The sequence below is a fragment of the Poromitra crassiceps genome, assembly GCF_964638095.1.
Source record: "Poromitra crassiceps genome assembly, chromosome: 13".
Taxonomy (NCBI): domain Eukaryota; kingdom Metazoa; phylum Chordata; class Actinopteri; order Beryciformes; family Melamphaidae; genus Poromitra; species Poromitra crassiceps.
The window spans coordinates 33,734,074-33,759,525 of NC_139644.1; the positions used below are offsets into that span (position 1 = coordinate 33,734,074).

At 45.3% G+C, this 25,452-nt stretch overlaps 1 protein-coding gene across 3 annotated transcripts in view; it reads right to left on the reverse strand.

Annotated features, from left to right (window-relative positions):
* LOC310787951 (myosin-10-like) overlaps positions 1–25,452 on the reverse strand; it is a gene marked incomplete at its 5' end in the record, with an annotated part of 94,619 nt that overhangs the window by 14,359 nt on the left and 54,808 nt on the right. The window contains 22 exons of one of the 3 annotated variants that reach the window (XM_083649395.1): positions 52–223; positions 646–769; positions 1,091–1,228; positions 1,347–1,553; positions 1,692–1,823; positions 2,494–2,602; positions 2,735–2,895; positions 3,346–3,415; positions 3,789–3,910; positions 4,501–4,694; positions 7,853–7,915; positions 8,785–8,899; positions 11,814–11,987; positions 12,122–12,295; positions 12,481–12,633; positions 13,032–13,150; positions 13,734–13,829; positions 13,963–14,106; positions 14,249–14,347; positions 14,921–14,984; positions 17,374–17,505; positions 24,817–24,919. In XM_083649395.1, the coding sequence (XP_083505521.1) occupies positions 52–223; positions 646–769; positions 1,091–1,228; positions 1,347–1,553; positions 1,692–1,823; positions 2,494–2,602; positions 2,735–2,895; positions 3,346–3,415; positions 3,789–3,910; positions 4,501–4,694; positions 7,853–7,915; positions 8,785–8,899; positions 11,814–11,987; positions 12,122–12,295; positions 12,481–12,633; positions 13,032–13,150; positions 13,734–13,829; positions 13,963–14,106; positions 14,249–14,347; positions 14,921–14,984; positions 17,374–17,505; positions 24,817–24,919 (2,865 nt within the window). The remainder of the gene's footprint in view (positions 1–51; positions 224–645; positions 770–1,090; positions 1,229–1,346; positions 1,554–1,691; positions 1,824–2,493; positions 2,603–2,734; positions 2,896–3,345; positions 3,416–3,788; positions 3,911–4,500; positions 4,695–7,852; positions 7,916–8,784; positions 8,900–11,813; positions 11,988–12,121; positions 12,296–12,480; positions 12,634–13,031; positions 13,151–13,733; positions 13,830–13,962; positions 14,107–14,248; positions 14,348–14,920; positions 14,985–17,373; positions 17,506–24,816; positions 24,920–25,452) is intronic. The other 2 variants (XM_083649397.1, XM_083649396.1) reach the window with 2 other exon arrangements.

Genomic DNA, 25,452 nt, shown 5'->3' on the forward strand with positions numbered 1-25,452 from the left:
TATGTTTTGCTCTGTTCCACCCTCCTCTACAGTGGCCGCAGTATCTCCTACCTGGCCTGCAGTGCTTGTAGTTCCTCTTCCTTCTTGGCCAGCTGGACTTTCAGCTCCTCTATCTGGGCCTGGAGCTCGGCGATCTGGTCCTGGAAGTCGGACGTCTCCCCGTCCAGCTTCCTCTTAGCCTTCTCCAGCTCCTGGCGGGTCTTCTCCTCCTTCTTCAGCCGCTCTGAATCGGCAAAAGACAGGAGAAATGAAAAAGAGAAGAAGAGCATGCAGATCCACTCCGTAGAACAGGTGCAGGAAAAACACATGATCAGCATAAAAACAAAATAGAGTCCGCACACTGCGTAGACTTGCTTCCACTCAGTTGTATTGTTTTAGATTTCGATCCACTTGGGATCTTCTTATTATATTAGATTTATGCTGAAGATCCCGGGTGGGTCGAAACGTAAATCTAATCATAAAAAACCGAATGGGAGCAAGTCTACTCAGTCTGTGGATTCAATTTAATTTTTAAAAAGACAGCGGAAAACATGGTTTAACTGAGCAACACGAAACCTACAATAGCCTCAGATTTCTACCAAACTAGCAGATGTGCATTCTAGTTTACTTTTTCAATACACACCGTATTTTTCTCTGCCCGCTTACCCTCCAGGTCGACCATCATTATTTCCTGCTTGTTCTTGACCTTGCCCAGGGCCTTGGCCTTCTCTTCCTCCTCAGCCAGCGTAGAGGACATCTCATTGATACGGTCATCCAGCAGCTTCTTTTCCTAAGAGGGAAGAGTGAGACAGGGAGGTTGGTGTATAATACCCCTCTCCAGTCATCATAAAGATGTTCCTATGTTCTCAGTAAGTGGCCTGAATGCCATCAGAGATGCCCGATAGTCAATGGGCAGCGAAGGAGAAATGTTCACAAGTGACCGTAAGACCTGTTGTGGGTCTTTCACGCAAAAATCTTTCAACTAAATAATTTTATGCATGAATTGATAATTGATTAAATAGGAACGCTTGAGATATATCTCTTTTCGTGACCTTCAGACTCATCCCTAAGCCCCTGAGCTAATTTAACTGGGCTGAGCCTTCTCTCTCACCTTGAGGAACTTTGAGTTCTGGTCCTCCAGCAGCAAAATGTCCTCTTCATACTTCTTCATTTTAGCCTCAGCTGTCACCTTCTCCAGCTGCAGCTTCTGCCTGGCAGCCTCCTCCTCATCCAGCTGTTCCTCCAGGTCCTACAAACAAGATGTCAAGTCAAGTCAAAGAGGGAAAATATATCAATACGGTATTTCATGTCCTCGAGCTTTATAATTCCACAGATCGGGCCCCAGCTCTCCTGCCCTGAGGACACACCTGGATGTGGGTCTGCATCTTCTTCTTCTCATTCTGCAGGCTCTGGTTCCTCTCCTCCTCCTCCTCCACCCTGGACTCCAGGTCATGGAGGATCTCCTCTAGCTCCTGCTTCTTGGCGGCCAGGCGGGCTCTCATCTCCTCGGCCTCGGCAAACAGCTCCGTCTCCGCCTGCAGCTGCTCTGCTAGGATGTTCTTCTCCTCGATTAGCTGGAGACACACAAGAAAAATGTGTGTCCTTTGACCATCATCTTCTGTATGATAGTTCAAATTAAGCTCAGATTAAATGTATGTTCTACTCATTTGGCAGCATTAGTGCTGTAGAAGATGGCTCTGGGTGTAACTGACCTGTTGGTGTTTCCTCTCCATCTCCACCAGCTCTCCTTCCACCTTGCTCTGCTTCTCCTTCACCTTGACCAGCTCCTCGTCTTTAGCCTGCATCTCCTCCTCCTGCCTGGTCACCTGCAGCAGGGGCTTCACCTGTGGGTGCAGAAGGACAGAGAGGCTTTCAGGTGACGTAACGCACCCTCTGGTGGCCATTGGAGGTCCTCAGCTCTTGGGCAACAGCTGTGAACAGCTGATAGCTTTTTTAAACACACAACTCTCAACAGATAGATAGAAATGGTTCCTTTATGTGCTGTTTTTGTTATTATTTGGTACATAGCTTTGATGTAAATGTACCTTTTCTGCACAGTTATGTATCTAGGAGAAGGTGTTGGGGCTGGAACTAAGCGAGCTATTCCACAGCAGCAAATCGACCATATCAGACTCAAATTTTACTTCTGTTACTGAATAGATCCATACCCACACACCATAAAAACCTTTTTCAGGTATTAGCCATAATGGTGCAGCCATGGTTGCCAGAACACCCTTGAAACTACACGTGTGAATATTCACACATCTGCAGTACACATACACACACTTACACACACACACTTACACACTCACACACACACACACACACACACACACACACACACACACACACACACTACACACACACACACACACACACACACACACACACACACACACACACACACACACACTACACACACACACACACACACACACACACACACACACACACACACACACACACACACACACACACACACACACACACACACACACACACACACATACACACCTTGGTGAAGAGTCTCCACCACTGCCAGTGCCGCAGCTTCAGGTAGGCAGCACAGTTCCTCTGCAGAACCTTCAGGGCGCTCAGCTGCTGCTGCTTCTTAGCAAAGGCCCTGGAGCATTAAAGTGAGAGAGGAAGACAGACAAGACTAGTAGAAAAATCTACATTTTTTGGAACACAGCATAAAAAAGTATTATGGGTTTAAGTAGCTGGAAGTGGCAGAACAACATTAGTCACTACTCACTTGCGTGCCAGATATCCTCGACAGACGGCCTGGAAGTAGATGATGATGTCAGTGATCTTCAGGTCCCTCTCCTCCTCCAGGTGGGCCAGCACCCCGGCCCTGAAGAAGATCTTACTCTGGCCGATACGGAACAGGTTGGGGTCCAACTCCAGGGCTCGGATCTACAGAGGGATGGAGAGAGAGAGGGAGACAGAGAGAGAGGGGAAGAGATGGGTTAATGCACAACGACTGGTGGCTACAACAGAGAGCTGAAAGAAATCATGAAAGAGTTTTTCCTGTGTGTCTTAATCATGACGACCTATTACAGGAACTCATCCAAGTGAATGACCTCAGAATCATCTCAGAATAGTGAACATTACAGGAGCTAGCCTATGTTTATGATGTTTATGTTTAATGTAAGCTCTCACATTTCTTCATGTCTTTTGTTTTTGATATGGGTTACTGAGAAATAGACGCATCATTTGGATTTTACTTCATCTATTTGACATCAGGCATAAATAAAACCAATGAGAATACCATAATAAAGTCAGAAACGTATTTCCACTGCGGTCCTCCTGACCCCTGAGACACCAATGACTGTTTCTGTACTAAACTGTGACCCAGGTCCGTACCATTCTCTCACAGGCCTGCTTGCCATCCATGAAGCCCTTGGGAATGGCGTTGGGAGTGAGGATCTCATAGCTGGATGCAGAACAGAGAGAGAGAGAGAGAGAGGAGCATTATGAGGATACCGAGTCACCAGGTGAGCCTCCATATTGACTCAGAGTCACAGGCCTCTGTCTCCTGACTGATATGTACAGTAGAGCTCTGTAGAGATCAAACGACTTCAAAAGGATCGGAGAAGATCAGAGAGCAGGATGACTCCAGATCCCATGATCCATCTTTTATCAACACAGTGCAAAAATGTACTGCTGGATTTTCAACTGGTAACACTGGTGCATGTCATGCGTAACACTGGTGCATGTCATGTATGTATGGTAACACTGGTGCATGTCATGTATGTATGGTAACACTGGTGCATGTCATGTATGTATGGTAATCGTTGGAATGTTACCGCTGTCTGAACTCCTGGAAGATGATGCGGTTGGGGAAGCCCTGTCTGCAGATACGGATCCCCTCCAGGACACCGTTACACCTCAGCTGGTCCAGAACCAGGTGGGGGTCCAGTTTACCAGCCTGGGGGAGGGGAGGGAAGAACAAGAATAAGAGGATGAGTAAGGAGGTGTGATGGCAAAAATCGGAGAGATGTCTCGAATATAACCTTAGGCAACCTGGTTTCTACTGGCATATTTTTACATCTTGTATGCGTTTTTAAAAGTGCTTCATACATGCTAGACCTCTATCTCCATCTGAGGAACATCTGTGCGCTTGACAAACCCTGCAGTGCGCCTGTCTTCCTCTTACCACCACTTGTTGTCGTCATTTGTGGTCAAGCGCTGAAGCGACCGCGTCTCGTCAAAAAGCCCACCCCCAGAATAACATTAGGCATCGCTTAACAATCCCACAGAGCCTATAAATCTCCATTCTATTGTTTGACTTCTTGTAATGGTTCCAAGCTGCTGTTTATGGAGGCAGAAAGCCCAAGTCAGGCACTCTCTTTCTCCTCCTTTCTGTTTCTGACCCTCTTTCTCGCCCTTTCTGTTTCTGACCCTCTTTCTCGCCCTTTCTGTTTGTGACCCTGTAAGGGGAGTGGGGGGTTGTTTAGGAGTGTAACAGTTCTGAGGTCAGCTGGTACTGAGGGTAAGTATGACCGTGTCCTGACTCACCCTCTTCTCGTGGTTGGGGATGATGCAGCGGACAAAGTTGGGGTTGGTGTTCCTCAGTGTGGCCATCAGCTTGGACAGCTGCTCTTTGTACAGCTGGCCCACCGTGCGGAACATGCCCTTCTTGGTCTTGTAGGCGGCGCCGAACGCCGTCTCGTTCATCCCCGCCACCTGGTCCAGACCCACGATCCGGTCAACTGGAGAGAGAGGGAGAGTGAGTGAGTGAGGGAGAGTTATATGGTGACTCTCTGTCAGTGATGATACTCACTGTCAGCTACAGTATATGTATATGAGTAAATCAAGGTAAGGTACATCAAGGTGGACAACAGCAAAACCCACACAAAGAGCTCAATTCATACATCTTTTATTGACATTATTATCCAATGTGGATATTTGTCGGGAAGCATTTCCAATAAAAGGTGACTTGCTCTTTTCAAATGTGATGCTAGCATGAAGACAGATGATGACTGTCCCTGCTGATTTGACAACAGTCTTACCAACTGTGGCCATCAGCTGATTTGGTTATATGGGCTAAACTGGTTTCTTACTCCCAGCAAAGGACTTTGTTCAGAAATGGATTGAAACTACTCTACCTGATCTGGCTCAAAGAACTCATTAAACCACTCTACCTGATCTGGCTCAAAAACTCATTGCATTCAGTCCAATCAAGCAGCAGTGGGCTACAAAATGCAGCTAAGACAAGGCAGTGCCCCTTTAACATGTAACATATAGTAATGAAGTTGATTGTCATTGTCAAGACAGGAGGGGCCGATAGTTTATTCCATAAGTGCTGGCAACAAAAACTAAACCTCGTAAATAACGATATGTATGATTGATTTCATTCTGATTTATTTGTTCTGTATGAAAGAAAGAGTGAATGAGTACTTGTAATACTTTGATATGTTATCCTCTAGGTGCAGACATGAGATGTACAAGAACATTTGAACATGTCCATCCTGCTTTGTAGTTTTCCTCAGTCTCTTGATGTGACTCCCTTGTCTTTGGAGCAAGTGATCTTTTAGCCATCCTTCATTCCAAATACAGCAACAACCATAATCCTCTCATGGTTATAGAGGCAAGCTAACGGCCCAATCAGTCGGTTTCCTTTTTAATGCCAGATGGCAGATGCAGATGGCAGAATATTATATTCAGTGTTCCCTGTGATGTTTTCCTCCAGTCCAATCATGTCTCCATTTTAGGACACACACAAAACCATCCACTAGTCTAGAAAGTAAGCATGTATATGCGTGTCAAAATGACTCCTTATATAGTTAAAGAACTAACGTAAAACAAATGATGAGAAATGACTCTACCAGCCAAACATAAATATGTCCAATGGTGAAAAATGACACAATAGTAAAGTATAAATACTGATGGCAGAAGATGAGACTTAGCGAGCTCTTCAACTAAACATGCCCCTCAATTTAAATAGGCCACTTTACAATGGTATCATTCCATTATTACAGGATAAATGTTCCATCGAAATTGACATTTGGACTTTTTTTCTCGTCTTTCCAGTGGTTTTATGAGTTTTGGCAAAGCAACATTCAAGATCAAAGACAAAATAATCCGCTGACATCATCAAACTGTGTTGCCTCAGACAGTGGGAAAAGGCAACAGAGAGTAACTTTCATATCTAGAATTATGAAATTGAAGAACAATAATTATATATTTATGGGAACCATCTCAGGCAATACAATTTCCGACAATGTACAATTGCACTGTATCACTAGGAGAGCTAATAAATAAAAACTTACAAAACAACTTGACTTTCTGTTTTTCACCTTTTTACTTTTGCAGAATAATATCATCAGTGCCAATTTTGGTGAAATCTCTCCTTAACTATTGAATGACTTATGCTCGAGTGAAGAAGACGATCCAAATAAGATCTTAAATCTGCAGCCGGATGACAATACGGCGACACTACATCCTGTTTACTTGTGTGTCCCCTCATCTTTTAATAAAAGAAGATTAACAATGATGACACAGAGTTGGATCAGATATCTGGTGCACAGGTTAGCCAAATACAACCAGCCTGGCCCCAGTTCATGTCAAACAGATTATAAATTCCAGCACTAAGTAAGCAGGAGCTTAAATCAACTCTGGACCCAACAGTGGTCCTAAAAAATGTGCTGTTTGGAGGCTGTGGTGGTGATCCATCTGCCTGCTGTCAGGTCCAGCCTGTACGTACGTAAGTGCTATATGCTTTTAGAGGATGGAGACGTTGGGATGTCCTAGAGTCGTCTCAGCTGATTTATTCAAGTCCTGCTCATTACTGCAATGAATGTATATCGACGCTGTATAGAAGATAGTGAGTATTTGCCCTTTTTAGGAGTGGCAGCATCTCCCCTGGACTGGGACCACGAAAGACTTTTGTTCACATCAGTTTCAGTGGAGAAATCTGGACAATGGCCTAAAATCTTCTTTAAAGATCTTTCCCACCAAGCAAAAGTTCTGGGGGACATAATGGGACAATACACATCAGATCAATAACTGTATTAGTCTCTCTTTCCCCCCCCCCCCCCACCATTGCGTGATAGGTAATAATTATTTGGGGTGAGTGTTTTTTCGGTATTTCATTTTATTTCTCAAATTCAGTCAATGTTTTAGGTTATTAGTAATATCAAAACCCTAGAATAGCAATATGAAATATCACTATAGTCAATAATATCGAATTTAGGCCCAACCTCACCTTATTCTTTGCACAAAAACAAGAAGCAATGCCTTGCCTGCCTTAATATTCAAGCAGTAGGAAGTTGGCACATTAACCCTCAAAGAGCAGCATGAAGCCAGAGCAGCCATGCAAAGCCAGAGGGGTGCAGAGTGCAGCCATGACGGGGCACTGAGCGCCACGGGGAGCGACTATGCCTATGAACATGGTCTGCATACCCAGAATGCCTTGCAGCCTGAAGAAGGTTGAGCTCCCGTCGAGATGAGGGGGGGGACAGAAAAACACCATAGGAAAAAGTTCCCCCAAAATAATAGTTGGTGCTTGTGGCGGAGGGGTTAGGCGTTTGCCTGCGGTGCGGGAGACTGGGGTTTGATTCCCGTCTAAGGCATATTTCAATTTTTAACGAATGTTTTTCTTATTTGATTATGTCCCAAAGGCTGGTTATTATGGTTAGGCAAATACAACATGTTGGTTAAGGTTAGCTTTAGGGTGTGGTCATGGCTAAATAAGAAAACCACAGTTCCCCCGCCATCCCGACGGCAACTTGGCCTTCTTCGGGCCGCAAGGCATTCTGGGTATGCAGGCCAGTTTTGTAGGGATAGTGGCTCCCGGGCCGAGGGGGGCGGGGTTAGGGTTAGGGTTAGGGTTAAGGTTAGGGTTAGAGCGAGTGTTGTTATCATTCACCTGGAGCCTCATCGAGCCCAGACACAGAGTCATAGAAACAGGCTCTCTGAAACGTCTGAATGTCTACAGACACAGAGACACAGACACAGAGAGAACAAAGCCTCAGGAAGATCGCTTTTAGGCATACAGACAGAGAAACACACACACACGCACGCACACACACACACACACACACACACGCAGACACACGCACACACACACAGCGTCTCACACACACAGTGTCTCACACGCGCACGCACGCACGCATGCAGGCACACACACACACACACACACACACACACACACACACACACACACACACACACACACACACACACACACACACACACACACACACACTTTGACAAGCACTGGTTAATGTACACTGCATAACAAGAAAAAGAGGAGTTATCAATATTTCATGCACATTTACCAAAGCTACTATTATTGCAGGATAGCATTGGGTTATCATAGCTCATCATTAATAAGAAGACAGATTAGTCCAGGAAGAGCTAATAATACACAATCCTCTGCCTTTCCATTTGGCCCGTCTGTAATTCTACAAAAATAAATACATGTTAAAGTACAGAGAAAGAAAGAAAATAAATAGATTAAAAGAATACAGTGACCACGGCTTTTATTTCACCTCTTCAAAACAGAAAGGGGAAAATATGAGCAATTAATTAGTCATTCAGCTACAAGGGGAAGTCTTCTGGCTCTGGTTTCCCTCCGTTACGCTCGCTGTGTTTTGACTGGCAACACTCGTCCCGCATTGGAGAAGCCATCAAGCAAGCTTGTTGGATGAGATTCAGACATGAGGTCTGATAGAGGAGAGGAGAGACGCTACTTCCACTTCTGCATCAAAATGGAGATTCGCTGGCTCGTAACGCTCGGAGCAAAACTCGTAACTCTGTGCGTAAAACCCCGCCGTGCCGCCGTGCTCAGAGACTCACCGTCCTTCCAGAGCTCGGCCACAAACTTGTCGGCCGACTGGTGCAGCAGCGTGGCCACGTTGTCGTTCAGGGGGTCCATGTTCTTCATCAGCCACTCGTCCGCCTTGTAGTCCACCTGAGGAGACACCAGACACCGTTAGTCCACCTGAGGAGACACCAGACACCGTTAGTCCACCTGAGGAGACACCAGACACCGTTAGTCCACCTGAGGAGACACCAGACACCGTTAGTCCACCTGAGGGGACACCAGACGGTGGTTCCTCAGCATTCAGGTCAGCCATTGTGCAACCAAATGTTAGAATTGAGCTTAATTGCCCTCAAAAACCGCTCAGAAGTCTATGGTCAGTGTTTCGAAATTGTGCTTTTACCATAATAAATGATACAACTGGGAATAATTTAAATGTGGCAACGTGAATTATGACTAAAACAGGCACAGATGGGGAACTAAAACCAAAAATTACCATTCTGCCTCTACTGCACTTGGTTACAGAGGAAACACTGCAAGATACTGTACGTTTAAAGAGCATCTTAACTGAATTCATAACATCATATTAAATATCAACATGCCCTTTGCTCACTCAGGTCTCTATACTGTGTCATGGCACAGAGATGCTAGCAAAATCCCCTGTATGTATATTTAATCGTGATTTTAATACATTTCCATGTGACTTAAGGCTTTCACATGCAGTACACAGCATTTTTGGGAATTGCTCCCTATCACAATGTTATGCAAGTAAGGGAAACTATTTCCAAAAGTTTCCTGGCCAAATTTAGTTCAACATAATCCACCAAGCACCTGTTCACCTTTTTCTGGCGCGGACGCTACACCGAGTATCATTCCCAGCTTCTTCTTCTAGTCTGTCTGTCTGGTTTGCCTTCAGCGACGGCCAGATCAGGGTTTAATAGTAACAGTATGCAGAGAGGTGGATTAGTGTATAAACGGACAGGTCATTGACACAGGGTCTAGCTAAGATATGAAGGCTAATATCTCCATATGGGTTCCATCAGAGTCCTGGAAAGGATGATCAGGTTCAGGTGCAGGTCTCAGGTTAGGTACGAGTGACTGATGTGGTCTACTCTTCTGCTTGTGTTTAAATCTAATGAAAGCATCATTTGAAGGATGATATGAGCTTTTAGACTTTTCTCTGGAATGCTCTGGAGTATCGGCCGCTCTCCCCAGATGGCAAATCTCCACACGAAGGTGAAAGTTGAAAAGCTCCGTTATGTAACGGCCGGGCAGCGTGGAGTCAATCTCACAGCGATGCGGACCAGATGTGGGTTTCCTACAGCAGCCGCAAGACAACCGGGCTATTGTGTTGAGGCAATGACCTTGTTCACTACGCTCTCAGAGCTCCAGCCAAGGAAGGCTCCACAACAGAAAACACAGAGAACATGGACGGATGTGAGGCCATTACGGGGACACGAGTAGCAGTAGTGGTTTTTAAAGAAAAAGATGAATGAAAAGACGTGACCTATGAGGCAACATGGGTCCGGTCCTCCAGACTCCTGTGGAAGAGAACCAAGAACTAGAAACCTGAGGCACAGGTTCAATATGGGAAAAGTCAACAGAGCAGTTGCAGTCATTCCAGAATTTCCGTTATTATGTTTTTAATCTCTTCCTAAGGATCTTTTGGCCTACTTTATATTTTCTGTCCTCTAGTGCTGCTGACAGACACAGTTAGTTGGTTAATCGATTGATTAACCAACGAATTATAATTTTGATAATTAATCTTTTACTGTATGTCATTACCTCTGCCAAGGAGGAAATGTATTTGTTTGATTGTTTGTTTGTTTGTTGTTTGTCAGCACGACTACGGAAAATTTAGTGGTTCAATTTTCAGGAAACTTTGTGGGTGTAGCATGTGCCAAGGAAAAACCCATTACATTTTGATCTGACTCACAAACAAGCCTCATGAACAAGCAACTGGTCTTGGCGGAGCTCTGTGCTCTCCAAGTGCCCTTCTAGTTGATCTAGTAATAATACTAGTTTGCTGGCATCATAAATGTAAAGATTTACTTGTTTTTCTCAGTTTCATATCATAAAATTCACACTTTGGTTTTTGTTGGCTGCTGGTCAGTAATTTTACGAAACACTTTGAGCTTTGAGTAACTTGTGTTGGACATTTGCCATTATTTTGGACGTTTTATAGAATAAATGATGAACCAATGGGCTGAAAAAATAATCAATAATAAAAATAATCAATAATGAAAATAATCATTATCTGCTGCCCTCCTGTGTTCCAGGAGAAGTAGCATACATACAGTAGGCTTATTGATGAATGCTGGGAATCCATGGCAACCACAGAGCTACAGTAGCATGCACCGGAGCATGGGAGTTTTGGGATAGCATGCCCAGGAGCATGGGAGTATTGGGATAGCATGCCCAGGAGCATGGGAGTATTGGGATAGCATGCCCAGGAGGATGGGAGTATTGGGATAGCATGCCCAGGAGCATGGGAGTATTGGGATAGCATGCCCAGGAGCATGGGGTTATTGGGATAGCATGCCCAGGAGGATGGGAGTATTGGGAGAGCATGCCCAGGAACATGGGAGTATTGGGATAGCATGCCCAGGAGGATGGGAGTATTGGGATAGCATGCCCAGGAGCATGGGAGTATTGGGATAGCATGCCCAGGAGCATTGGGTTATTGGGATAGCATGCCCAGGAGGATGGGAGTATTGGGATAGCATGCCCAGGAGCATGGGGTTATTGGGATAGCATGCCCAGGAGGATGGGAGTATTGGGATAGCATGCCCAGGAGGATGGGAGTATTGGGAGAACATGCCCAGGAACATGGGAGTATTGGGATAGCATGCCCAGGAGCATGGGAGTATTTGGATAGCATGCCCAGGAGGATGGGAGTATTGGGATAGCATGCCCAGGAGCATGGGAGTATTGGGATAGCATGCCCAGGAGCATGGGAGTATTGGGATAGCATGCCCAGGAGCATGGGAGTATTGGGATAGCATGCCCAGGAGCATGGGAGGATTGGGAATGGAATAGAGATTAATAGCCCTTGTGAACATACCTTCCCTGCGTAGTGGATGACGCAGAAGTCGGCTTTGTCCTTGAGCTGCCGCGGCTTCTGGAACTTGGTGTGTGTTCCCTGCTCCTGCAGCACCTTGTCTATGAAGGTCTTGTCTGTGGCCTTGGGGAACCAGCACTCCTCATCCAGCAGAGCCAGAATACCAGGGGGGTTGGTCTGCAGCCACAGGTGCAGAGAGGACAGATACTGTCACACATGTGCACGCACGCAAACGCTCGCGCACGCAAACACTCACGCACGCGCACACACACACACACACACACACACACACACACACGAAATACACTGACCGGCCTCTCGATGAGGTCGATGCAGGGCTGCAGGTCGAGGCCGAAGTCGATGAAGCTCCACTCGATGCCCTCCCTCTGGTACTCCTCCTGCTCCAGGATGAACATGGTGTGGTTGAACAGCTGCTGCAGCTTCTCATTGGTGTAGTTGATGCACAGCTGCTCAAAGGAGTTCAGCTGGAAGGTGAGAGAGAAACACAGGTCGATGAAACCGAACAATATTTTTTTTTTTACTAGTTATGGTGGAATGTTTCACCTCTAATTTAATCATCAGACAGACGCGGGTTAGGTTTTATCCATGTGTGATGGAAACATAGGATTGTTTTGTGTTTGTTCATGTGTGTAAGCAACACAATCTGCACCTCGAAGATCTCAAAGCCAGCTATATCCAGGATGCCGATGAAGGAGGCGCCCTGGCGCTTGGTCCTGTCCAGAGCCTTGTTGATGCGGTGCACCAGCCAGCGGAACAGACGCTCGTACGTCGCCTTAGCCAGGGCCTCGATGGCAAAGTCGGCCTTGGGAGAAACAGAGTGCAAAGAGCCAGGGAGAAGGCCCAGGAGAGTACAAAGAGCCAGGGAGAAGGCCCAGGTGAGTACAAAGAGCCAGGGAGAAGGCCCAGGAGAGAGGGAATGAATAATAGAGAGTGCTGTGGGCCATATGGCCACATGAGCACAAATATGAGAATATAAACAGTTCAGTGTTACAGATCTAAACCATGGGCTACAGTTAAGCAACAACAACACCCCAATAATCTATACATATTCTTGTAATCCATTGACCCCTGTGTTGAATTGGTGCACTACGTCAGGAAGATTTTAAAAAAGTTTTTTTTTTGCCAGGTTTGATTTCATTTCATTCACACCTGCAAAAATAAGCCTGGAATGCAGTGGTCATGCAGCTTTGACAGTCTTACCTGTTCTTTGGTCTGAGCCTTCTGGACATAGTCTCGACCCACTTTGATCCTGGGGGAGAGGATGGCTCGAGTGAACTCCATCACATTCAGCCCTAGCAGGTGGCACAGCTTCTGGGCCGCTAAGAGAGGGAGAAGTTTTTTTTAGAAGTTTTTTTTTTAAACAGTCAATGGTTGTAACTCATTGTGTAATATAAATTCAGATGCCACACCCTATTCATATATGTAACATAAAGCATAGTAAAACCCAGGGGTTGTATTTATACAGATGCTTAGAATCTAAACATTACAATGACTTACAGGAAGAAAAATAGTCCAGGATCAGCACTCTTTTAAGCTTTATTATGCTCTTATTATAAAATTCTGCAAACATCACAGCTTAACTCTGTTTCAACAATCCTGGATATACAGTATGGCGCTCCAGATATATGAATGCATCAGATCCTGGCTGAGGTGGAACCCCAAAATGTTTTTTTTTCTCCAAATTCCAATCATGGAAGTTTGTTTTGCTTGCACCTGTGTTTACCCTGCCTTTTCGACACAAAATGGCCCCCGTAAAAAGGGTCTATTGACATCGTGAAGAGCGATTCAGTATCACGGCCAGAGGGAGAGGCCATGTCCTCTGTGTAATTCCCACCCTGGTCCACATTCCACACACATAAGGAGGTGTGCTTTGGGATCATGGGGGGTTGAGAGTTTATATACCTGTGTTCTCAGGCATGGAGGCCTGATCCGTGTTCCTCTCCTTCTTAAAGACGATGTTCCCGAACTGCAGCACAGCAGAAACCACCTTCAACATGCCTGCCACGGCAAGGAGAGCAGAGGGATGAGAAGAAAGCCGGAGAGAGAGAGACTGTGAAAGTGAGTGACAGAGAGGGAACGAAGGCTGCTTGACACTGAATGCATATTTGTCTCATCCGTCACTTCCACTCACAGACGATCTCCTCGTGGGAGAAGCTCATGATGTGCATGGCGTCCATGGTCTCCTGGAAGTTGTCCTTGTCCTGCTGGCCGGGGATGGGAATGTTGCCGTTGGACAGGAAACGGTAGCTGTTGAAGCCCTCGAGAAGCAGGTCGGCTGCAGGAGGAGAGGAGGGAATGACTTAGAAGTCAATGAGAGAGAGAGAGAGAGAGAGAGAGAGAGAGAGAGAGAGAGAGAGAGAGAGAGAGAGATTAACTGGCCAATGCTGCTTAGTGATTACAGCAGTGGGCAGACTCACTCCGGAGATGCTCTCCAGCTCCTGCCAGCAGCTGGTAGAAGATGTGGAAGGTCCTCTCATCTTTGGCCTGTCTGATGGCCCTCGACTTCTCCAGAAGGTCTGAGAGCAGAAGTTAAGGACTGACCATCTTTAACTCATTTGACTTCTTCTCGAGAGGGAAAAAAAAGACTGCTTCATTTAGCAACTCACTAACAAAGTTTTATTGGAGCATGAAACGGCTTTTTGTCTTTTCCTTTGCAACTACCATTTAAAGACAGCAATTCTCGTAAAGTACAGCAGCCAATGAAACTCTTTGAAATGCTAAATGTTAGAAGAACTCAAGGAATCATCGGGGGAATCAATTTATTCAATGCAGCAAAGGCAATTCAGCCCATGCAACCATGATCCATGATTGTGCTCACAGGCATAAATAAACATGTAGAAATATGAAGAATGAGCATGAATACAGTTTTCTGTGAGAGCGCCGTGCCTTGTAGCTCAGTGTGGCCAGTATGCATAACAGGAATTGCATTCTTGTGGTCTGGTGTAAGCCCCGGAGAGGCTTACGGCCTAACCGCCGCTCTCTAAGTCGGCCTCTCCACTCAACGCGTCCCCAATCTTTGTACTGTAGCTCCGTCCCTGGTCTTGGAAACGCTCCTTCCTCATGCCATTCCTTCAGTCTAATGAGGATACAGGTTTCAATGTTGGCCCCGACGATGTAGCCTGTGACGTCAAAGTTGATTCTGATGAATTTCCCCTGCAGAAAACATGATACATGATACCGTTAAAACACATAATGGCAGACTGTATAATTGGCTTCGTTTGGGTGATTCTTTCATGGTAGTGTGGGAAGGGATGTCATAGTAGTGACTGAGGTCTGTCTGTCATAGAGTGCCTGAAGTCTGTCATAGTAGTGACTGAGGTCTGTCATAGTAGTGACTGAGGTCTGTCATAGAGTTACTGAGGTCTGTCATAGAGTGACTGAGGTCTGTCATAGAGTGCCTGAGGTCTGTCATAGAGTGCCTGAGGTCTGTCATAGTAGTGACTGAGGTCTGTCATAGAGTGACTGAGGTCTGTCATAGAGTGCCTGAGGTCTGTCATAGAGTGCCTGAGGTCTGTCATAGAGTGACTGAGGTCTGTCATAGAGTGCCTGAGGTCTGTCATAGAGTGACTGAGGTCTGTCATAGAGTGACTGAGGTCTGTCATAGTAGTGACTGAGGTCTGTCATAGAGTGACTGAGGTCTGACATAGAGTGACTGAGGTCTGTCATAGTAGTGACTGAGGTCTGTCATAGAGTGACTGAGGTCTGTCATAGTAGTGACTGAGGTCTGTCATAGAGTGCCTGAGGTCTGTCATAGAGTGACTGAGGTATGTCATAGAGTGACTGAGGTCTGTCATAGAGTGACTGAGGTATGTCATAGAGTGACTGAGCTCTGTCATAGAGTGACTGAGGTCTGTCATAGAGTGACTGAGGTCTGTCATAGAGTGACTGAGCTCTGTCATAGTAGTGACTGAGGTCTGTCATAGAGTGACTGAGGTCTGTCATAGAGTGACTGAGGTCTGTCATAGTAGTGACTGAGGTCTGTCATAGTAGTGACTGAGGTCTGTCATAGAGTGACTGAGGTCTGTCATAGTAGTGCCTGAGGTCTGTCATAGAGTGACTGAGGTCTGTCATAGAGTGACTGAGGTCTGTCATAGTAGTGACTGAGGTCTGTCATAGTAGTGACTGAGGTCTGTCAGAGTGACTGAGGTCTGTCATAGAGTGACTGAGGTCTGTCATAGAGTGACTGAGGTCTGTTTCACTGCAGACAGATATGCAGCGGAGAACAAAATGACTATATTAGGAAAAGCCAGGTTACAGGTCAGAAAGAATGCCAGACATGTATGTGGGTTGCTGAGAATGCGTGTGTGTGTGTGTGTGTGTGTGTGTGTGTGTGTGTGTGTGTGTGTGTGTGTGTGTGTGTGTGTGTGTGTGTGTGTCCATCTATCTATTTACAGTGGTGGTCAGCCAGTGTTTCATGTGGCCTGTGAATCATATTTGGCGGATCTTGGCCACATGGTTAACTTATTCACACAAACAAATTGATTAGAAGGAGAATAGTTCTACAGTAATTACTGGAACGAATCACTGGATGACCATCAGAGAAAACATTTAAATTAAACATTTAAACAACAAGCAGAAGAAGAAACAGAACAAAAATAATGACCAAATGAGAGGACAAAATATGCTAAAATGTAGGGGGGGGAAATTAAATAAAAACTAAAAGAAATTACCTTATTTCGCCAGGAAAAAATATATTTAAACCCCTTATTAAATCTGCATGGCAAGAATGAAATGCATGGGTTTGAAAATAAGGATAATTTAAAGGGAGTGGCGTCCGCTCAAGACAAATGGAAAAATGGCATGACAGGATAACAATGTCAGTTTTCTCAATCATATCCAGCTGCTTTCAAATTGATTTTCTCAGTCAGTTTGATTCCTGGCTCGCTGATTTAATAATATACAGTATTTGTAATGTATGCCAATGATGACTGAGTACCTTGGAAAATGTTATCATTTGTACCCTTAAGCGTTTCTTTGATGTTTTAATTGATCACATGTATCTGAACTTCTTTCACCTTAGTATACAGTAACTGCAGATCTCTAGATCAGAGGTTTTCAAAGTGCGACTCTCCAGGGGAGGCTCAGTGAATGGAAATGAAACAAATATTACATAAATCATTACATTAGTTATCCAAAAGGAGACGACATAAAAAAGGCCTAAATGTGTGTGATTTGGTTTAAGAGATAGTTGAGAGATACAGTAAATTTTACTGTTTTTTTCACACTTTTTCCAAGCTTTGTATGAGGGGAGGCCCACAGTCTCATACTTTCGAAAACCCCTGACCTAGATGAACCTGACAATCCCTCCAGACATAATAGCAGAACTACAGAAGGCCAATATCTCCATGAGGAAATACTGTTATCAAGTGGAGAATATACAGTGTAAGTGAATGCTTTGGATGCTTTCAAGTGGAGATCATGTACATTTGGCTGTATACGTCTTGTAATGCAAACATCAACTGCGCTGATAAACGGTGTGCCGGTCAAGGCTCCTCAACACTCAATCTGTGTTTGAAGAAAGACGCAGATCATTTCAACTCACGAAGCGAGACGAGTTGTCGTTCTTCACCGTCTTGGCGTTGCCAAAGGACTCGAGAATGGGGTTGGCCTGTAGGAGCTGGCGTTCCAGCTCACCCTGCGAGGAGAGGGAAGACAGAGAGCTGAGAGGCAGCTGCTGCGACATCACTCCTACCTGCTGCTACCAAGCAAGGAATCGTTCATCGCTTTACGACTGACGTTTTCGTCCGCGTCTGCCAAAACATACACGAGCTGGCAAGGCAAAATCAATTGTCTATGACAGAGCAGAGAGGGAAGAAGCGAGCCAAGTCAATCTGCTAAAGCAATCATGCAGACAGTCGTGGGCAGTTTATCGTGCTTCTGTTGGCTGTACTTTGGTCGGCTGCAACGTCATGTGATTTTTGTCAAGGACACTCGACAAGCTACGGGGCCAAGACAACCAAACCGTTTGACAGAGCCTGCGAAGCCACAAAGCCCCGTATAGTGAGTGAGTGTGCTCTCTACATATGGCCTCTGTAGGAAACGCGTTGATGAGTGAGACCCGGCTGCCCGTCTGCACATTCCGATGATACACCCTGCACTTCCGGAAGCGTCCACCGCTCTGACCGTAATCTCTAAACCTGGGTAAGATGACGAGCGGTCGGGACATTCCATAGCCATAGGGCCTGTGAAACCTCCCAGTCCCCTACACACACACACACACACACACACACACACACACACACACACGCGCGCGCACACACACACACACACACACACACGCGCACACACACACACACACACACACACACACACACACACACACACACACACACACACACACACGCGCACACCCACACACACACACACACAACCATCTCTATCCAGGGCATGGGCAGCACAGAAATAGCTCCTAGTGCTGCTGCCACCACCCATCCACCCTCCTGCCTTGATTTGACTCCAGGATACTCCACTGCTCTGAGTGTCCACAGGGGGCACAGACAGAGAGATATGGCAAGTCCCCAAAAGAGAGATTGAGAGAGAGAGAATGAGAATGAATGACAGATGGGTAACACTTTATTTGAGATAGTTCGCCTACAGAGAGTCTGCAGAGTATTTTGTAACATTTCAACAGCTTATTAGTTGATGTTCAACAATTCAACTGTTTAAAGGGATAGTTCACATGTTTTAAAGTCCAGCCCTATTTGCTACTTACTGTACCAATGATGATGTTGATTGGTGGAGTTCTTCCACAGCACACTCCATGCTGTTCCTCATAGTAGCTCTGGAAAGTTGGGCAAAAATGAATGCAAGGTCATTGGGGTCACACTCCTGTATGTACAAACTGACTGAAGCTCACTGAAATGTACTTTGTGTGCACTGTGTGTGTGTGTGTGTGTGTGTGTGTGTGTGTGTGTGTGTGTGTGTGTGTGTGTGTGTGTGTGTGTGCGTGCGTGCGTGCGTGTGTGTGTGTGTGTGTGTGTGTGCACTGTGGATGACGTTTCAGTGAGCTTCAGTTAGTTTGTACATACAGGAACGTGACCCCATTGACCTTGCATTTGTTTTTGCCCAACTTTCCAGAGCTACTATGAGGAACAGCATGGATTGTGCTGAGAAAGAACTCCACCAATCAACATCATCATTGGTAAGTAGCAAATATGATAGACTTAAAAAGAAAAAGTGAAATAGTGCATGTGTGTGTGGGGTTATGGCAAGCAAACAAAATCTGTTTGTTGAATCTCAACAAAGAACAAAGACAAACTAATAAGCTGTTGAAATGTGACAAATACTCTGTAGACTCCCTGTAGCTGGACTATCATCCAGATCAAGTGTTACCCAATCCACATTCAAGAGCCAAACTATTATAGTAACTACATCCCATAACTCATCTTTAGAGCAGAACTGCAGCCATTTCCAATCTGGACCCTATTTTCCCGTCTTTTTCCATCACACTAAGCAATTCCGACTGGAATCTAGTCAACTGCTTCACTATAGAGCTATTTCCATGTTGTTTTGCCCCGGTGCACTCCCTCTGTAATGAGAGAATTGAGACAATCATGAATTTACTTTTCAGTTTTCCCATGACCTGACCTGACCCTAACCAAGAGGTACCGGTACAGGAAAGGCATGAGTTTATAGATTGTTTTGATTTACTAGGAATCCTAGAGTGGAGACATCACAATGGCTTAAGTGACATCATGGATGACATCGCAATTGCACAAGTGACATCACTGATGACATAACACTAGCGAGGGCACTTGCAGATACCGATACAGAGTATTTAATTAGGGGTCGACAACGTGTTTTTTGTATGCCTTTAAGTATGTTTAATTAAAAGATAACTTTTCAAGATTATGGGTTTTAGTCATTTTCTTTACTAAACTCATTTCCTCTTCTAAGAACAGCCAAATCTACAACTGCGGAGTGGGCGTGGCTTCGAAGGTCTGGAGCCAGGTTAACATGTGCATCTCTGTTGTATTTGTTCTGCTGGTCTATTTTCATTCAAACATTAAACTAGAGGTTCCTCGTGTTCTTATGTTCATTATGTTGGGTCTCATAGTTAGATTACTGTCCCGATACCGATACCAGTATCGGTATCGGGACATCCCTATGGACAATGCCTTGGGATGTCGAGCAATTCCTACAGTCATATGCCCCTCTGATAACAGTGTATTTATTCTCCCTTGGATACCCAGCCAAAGAAAGGAATGTATATGTCATAACATTTTGTGTCTCTTTTTGGATTTGAGTGCAAAACGGCATGGAACAATCTGTGGATCTTCAGTCCAGATTGTGCAACATGTTCCAAAGAAAAGGGGACAATGTGAATACCGCTACTATGCTGCCACGTGGATCAGAAATGGGCCTGTGTGTTATAGGAGTGACACCGCCACCACAGACACACTTAGCCAATTTGAACTAAGAAAGAAGATTATTTCTTTTTACTGACATGTCTCATTGCAGAGTGAACAATGAATGCGTTGAAAAATATTATGCTCTAGTCTAGGTGTTTTTTGGGTTGATGATTGTAGTGTCCATTAACTCATTATTGATGGTATTGAAGAGCCGCTTGAAGCAGCTCATGAGATTATGGTCAGAATCAATTCATTTGATGGAAAAAGACAAAATAAAAAAATATGGTCCAGGTCAAAAATGGCTGGAGATGAGAAGAATGCACCTATACCCCTGTATATCCTGTACATAACTTAGATAACATGGCACACTCTTAACTCTGTACTACAACCATATCAACTTAAAGGTAAACTTACAGTATAGAACATTGTACATTCTAGATTGTGAGGTCGAGCTCTGGTTTAAATAGTTCCAATGTCTCTCTGTAGTAACAAGTCATTTCCAGAGGAGTGATACTTTCTGGCTGATAAAGCTGGACTTGGGAGTTGGAGGTGCTAAAAACAATGTGGTCCTTGGTGGAAAACACATGAGTGTACTGTACTGTATTGGACCTCAGATGATCGGGTCATGATGGAGGCATTGGCTCCTCTCTCCTCTCCCCCTCTGTCTGCCTGTGTGGATGTGTGAATGGAGGAGTGCTCCAGTCAAACCTGTATCCCCTAGCAGAGGAAGGGAGTGGGGAGCTATCACTTCACTAACACTGTAATGCACCAACATTATCGTGTCCCTGCTCGTCTCTGAATATCATACATGTAACTCTCCCTAATGCTCATGATCTCTCTCACCTTTTCCAACTTATCTCACCCTCAGAATAACACAGAGACCAACGCACATCATCGCTGCACAGCTGTACAATAGCCATCCCTATTTGTCTTTCTCCCCGGGAGAAGAATGAAAAGTCTGGAGGCCTTTACCACCCCTTCATCTGCTCTGAAGCTCCTCTCCTTTACCACCCCTTCATCTGCCCTGAAGCTCCTCTCCTTTACCACCCCTTCATCTGCCCTGAAGCTCCTCTCCTTTACCACCCCTTCATCTGCTCTGAAGCTCCTCTCCTTTACCACCCCTTCATCTGCTCTGAAGCTCCTCTCCTTTACCACCCCTTCATCTGCTCTGAAGCTCCTCTCCTTTACCACCCCTTCATCTGCCCTGAAGCTCCCCTCCTTTACCACCCCTTCATCTGCCCTGAAGCTCCTCTCCTTTACCACCCCTTCATCTGCTCTGAAGCTCCTCTCCTTTACCACCCCTTCATCTGCTCTGAAGCTCCTCTCCTTTACCACCCCTTCATCTGCTCTGAAGCTCCTCTCCTTTACCACCCCTTCATCTGCCCTGAAGCTCCTCTCCTTTACCACCCCTTCATCTGCTCTGAAGCTCCTCTCCTTTACCACCCCTTCATCTGCTCTGAAGCTCCTCTCCTTTACCACCCCTTCATCTGCCCTGAAGCTCCTCTCCTTTACCACCCCTTCATCTGCCCTGAAGCTCCTCTCCTCCATCTACAGTAGCTCCCCCTCTGCATTCCTCTGGCCTGTAATGCCATGCAGAGGGAGGACAGTGCCAAGGAGGTCAGCATGGATGCTGTGTTCTGCCACAGGAGCGCAGGTGCTGAGTTGCAGGCAGCACACGCACGTACGCACACACGCACACGCGCGCACACGCACACACACACACACACACACACACACACACACACACACACACACACACACACACACACACACACACACACAAGCCTCTACCCTGTATTAAACAAGCATGAGCGGCAGTTTATGCTGTTTATGTTTATATTTAATCTAAGACTCAGTCTAAGTATTAGATCGGCACGAGGACTCAGAAACATCAGGTATTAGTTTAGAGGGGGGGAGGAAAATAGCTGCCGGATAAATCAAGCAGAGAAGAGGCGAGGCTAGTAAATATCACGTTTTATAGAGAGTGCAGTAAACAGGTTTGAGTTGGGGGGGAATGTTGAAATGTTAATAGAGAGTGCAGTATACAGGTTTGAGTTGGGGGAACATTTTGAAATGTTAAGATGCTTGTATAGGGGAGCAGTCGATCATAAATCAAATATAGTTCTCAACCATGTTACTCGTCTATGTTATTCATACATCTGGGAGTCAAATCTATCTTACAATCCAGGTGAGGAGGAGAGAACTTCCACAGACCATGTCAATACCCACACACATCCCCTGTGTCTGCTTATTGACTGGGCAGCAAAAGCCACACACTGACCCGAAGGTTGTTCTCATCATATCAGTATAGTCAAGGTCATATAATAGCCAAAACCCCAGAATGAATATTACTAGAAAAAAGAAACTCTTGAAACTACACGCATGCATCTATCAGCACGGGACAAATGGAAAGCATGCACGAATAAATGTTTGATCAACTGCCATCATCTTTCAATCTCTAATATCTCCATTTCATACCTGGGCTGGATGTAATCAGTAGGTAATAGATTATAATATAATAATTAAGCGCTCTATCAGCCGCTATTAATCACATATTCACTTCAATTAAAGGTGAAAAATGGAAGTTGACATCAAATATGAGGACAGATGTTTATGCGTCTACAGTCTGATGTCACACTGATTCCACACTCCATGCACTCCTCCTAAACACCATGCAAATTAAGAATAGGAACGACGTGGCAAAGAAACACAGACGGTGCATGCAGGGTCAGGGAATGCTCTGCTAGCACTGAATACCCAACAGCTGTTGTGTTTTAATCAAGAATAACGACCCATTTGTTTGCAGTCGACAGGTGCATATGTTTCTAACAAACCATTGGCACTGTTCCTGCACTTTTAGCAATAAACCTGAACCAACTGATAGAACAGTGTTTCATTATCATGCGCCTGTTGGTTCAATAGCAGATTCACTCAGGACCAAATAATTATATGAGAAGAGAAGACTGAGCCAGCACAAACAAATGCCTCATGAAGTAAGCTGAGAGATTATGAGTCTATCGTATCATCTATAGTCAACATCATGATGGAGCAGTGGAGATGTAGAAGTGGAGAGAAGGACATGCACATGATGGAACAGTGGAGATGTAGACGTGGAGAGAAGGACATGCACATGATGGAGCAGTGGAGATGTAGAAGTGGAGAGAAGGACATGCACATGATGGAACAGTGGAGATGTAGACGTGGAGAGAAGGACATGCACATGATGGAGCAGTGGAGATGTAGAAGTGGAGAGAAGGACATGCACATGATGGAGCAGTGGAGATGTAGAAGTGGAGAGAAGGACATGCACATGATGGAACAGTGGAGATGTAGACGTGGAGAGAAGGACATGCACATGCAACACATCAAGCCTGGGCACACATTTCTGTTGTGGAGGAAGCGGGAGAGACACTTGCCTGGAGCTTGGATGCTTTGGGAGATTCGGGCTGTTTGTTACGGATAAACAAATGCAAGTGTTAAAACCTGAAGCGCTGACTGTATGTCAGATACACGCCACAAGCCAGAAGACCAGGAAACATCTAGACCAGCATGAGAATGGCACTGGTGACATGGAGCAGGAGCAGTGACCATTCAGCAGTAACACTGATCAGGTTAGCTTCATTCAGCTTACAGTAACACTGATCAGGTTAGCTCAATTCAGCTCACAGTAACACTGATCAGGTTAGCTTCATTCAGCTCACAGTAACACTGACCAGGTTAGCTTCATTCAGCTCACAGTAACACTGACCAGGTTAGCTCCATTCAGCTCACAGTAACACTGATCATGTTAGCTTCATTCAGATTACAGTAACACTGACCAGGTTAGCTCCATTCAGCTCACAGTAACACTGATCAGGTTAGCTTCATTCAGCTTACAGTAACACTGATCAGGTTAGCTCCATTCAGATTACAGTAACACTGATCAGGTTAGCTCCATTCAGCTCACAGTAACACTGATCATGTTAGCTTCATTCAGATTACAGTAACACTGATCAGGTTAGCTCCATTCAGCTTACAGTAACACTGATCAGGTTAGCTCCATTCAGCTTACAGTAACACTGATCAGGTTAGCTCCATTCAGCTCACAGTAACACTGATCATGTTAGCTTCATTCAGATTACAGTAACACTGATCAGGTTAGCTCCATTCAGCTTACAGTAACACTGATCAGGTTAGCTCCATTCAGCTCACAGTAACACTGATCATGTTAGCTTCATTCAGATTACAGTAACACTGATCAGGTTAGCTCCATTCAGCTTACAGTAACACTGATCAGGTTAGCTCCATTCAGCTCACAGTAACACTGATCATGTTAGCTTCATTCAGATTACAGTAACACTGATCATACACTTTCTGTAATAAAACATCTAAATTGAAAAATCGGATCAGGGACACAAGCTTATCAAATGGGGGTCCGTGGGCTAATTTGCAGTAAGCACTGATTTACAGTAAGCAATGATGATATAGCCTGGGTAAAGCCAGCCTCCACGTGACCTCTATCTATGTGCTATCATAGCACATAGATAGAGGTCACGTGGAGGCTGGGTTTACCCAGGCTAATGATGATATGCTGTGCAGTTCTGGTACAGGCTTGCTGGCCAAAGCAGGCAAAACGTAGGCAGTGGGACACTCACAGGAATGCTGTGGTCTTTGCGTCCTTTGTGTGAGGAGGCGACGTGGGCCAGGTACTGGATGACCTTCTTGGTGTTCTCCGTCTTGCCAGCACCTGACTCACCTCTGGAGACAGACAGAGAGAGAGACAGAGGGAGAGACAGAGGGGCAGACAGAGAGACAGACAGAGAGAGAGACAGAGGGAGAGACAGAGGGAGCAAGAGTGAAGAATGACACTTTCTAAAAAAAGGTGCCTCTGTTCCTGCTATGCTCATCCCTTCCCACAAATAATTAGATAAGCATTAGTTTAGAATGTATAAATGACAAGCCAGCACTTCAGGACTCTCTGGACAGACAGAACAGTCACAGTCATAAACAGTGAAACCCTCACCAAAATAACTCTTACACATCATGATGGTACTCTGCCAGCACAACCTCAAGGGAACAATAAACAGAGGGAAGCAGAAGAAGAGAGAGAGAGGGAGAAAGATTGAGTGAACAGAGAGAGAGCGAGCGAGCATCACAGTGACAGAGAGAGAGAGAGCGAGCATCAGTGTATCTGTTGTTTGTTTTCCGCTTTTTCACTGGAGGACCGTGTGGTTTGGCGGGCAGCTCTCCAAGCTTTCCAGGCTCTGCTTTTTGGGGCCGTCTCTAATGAT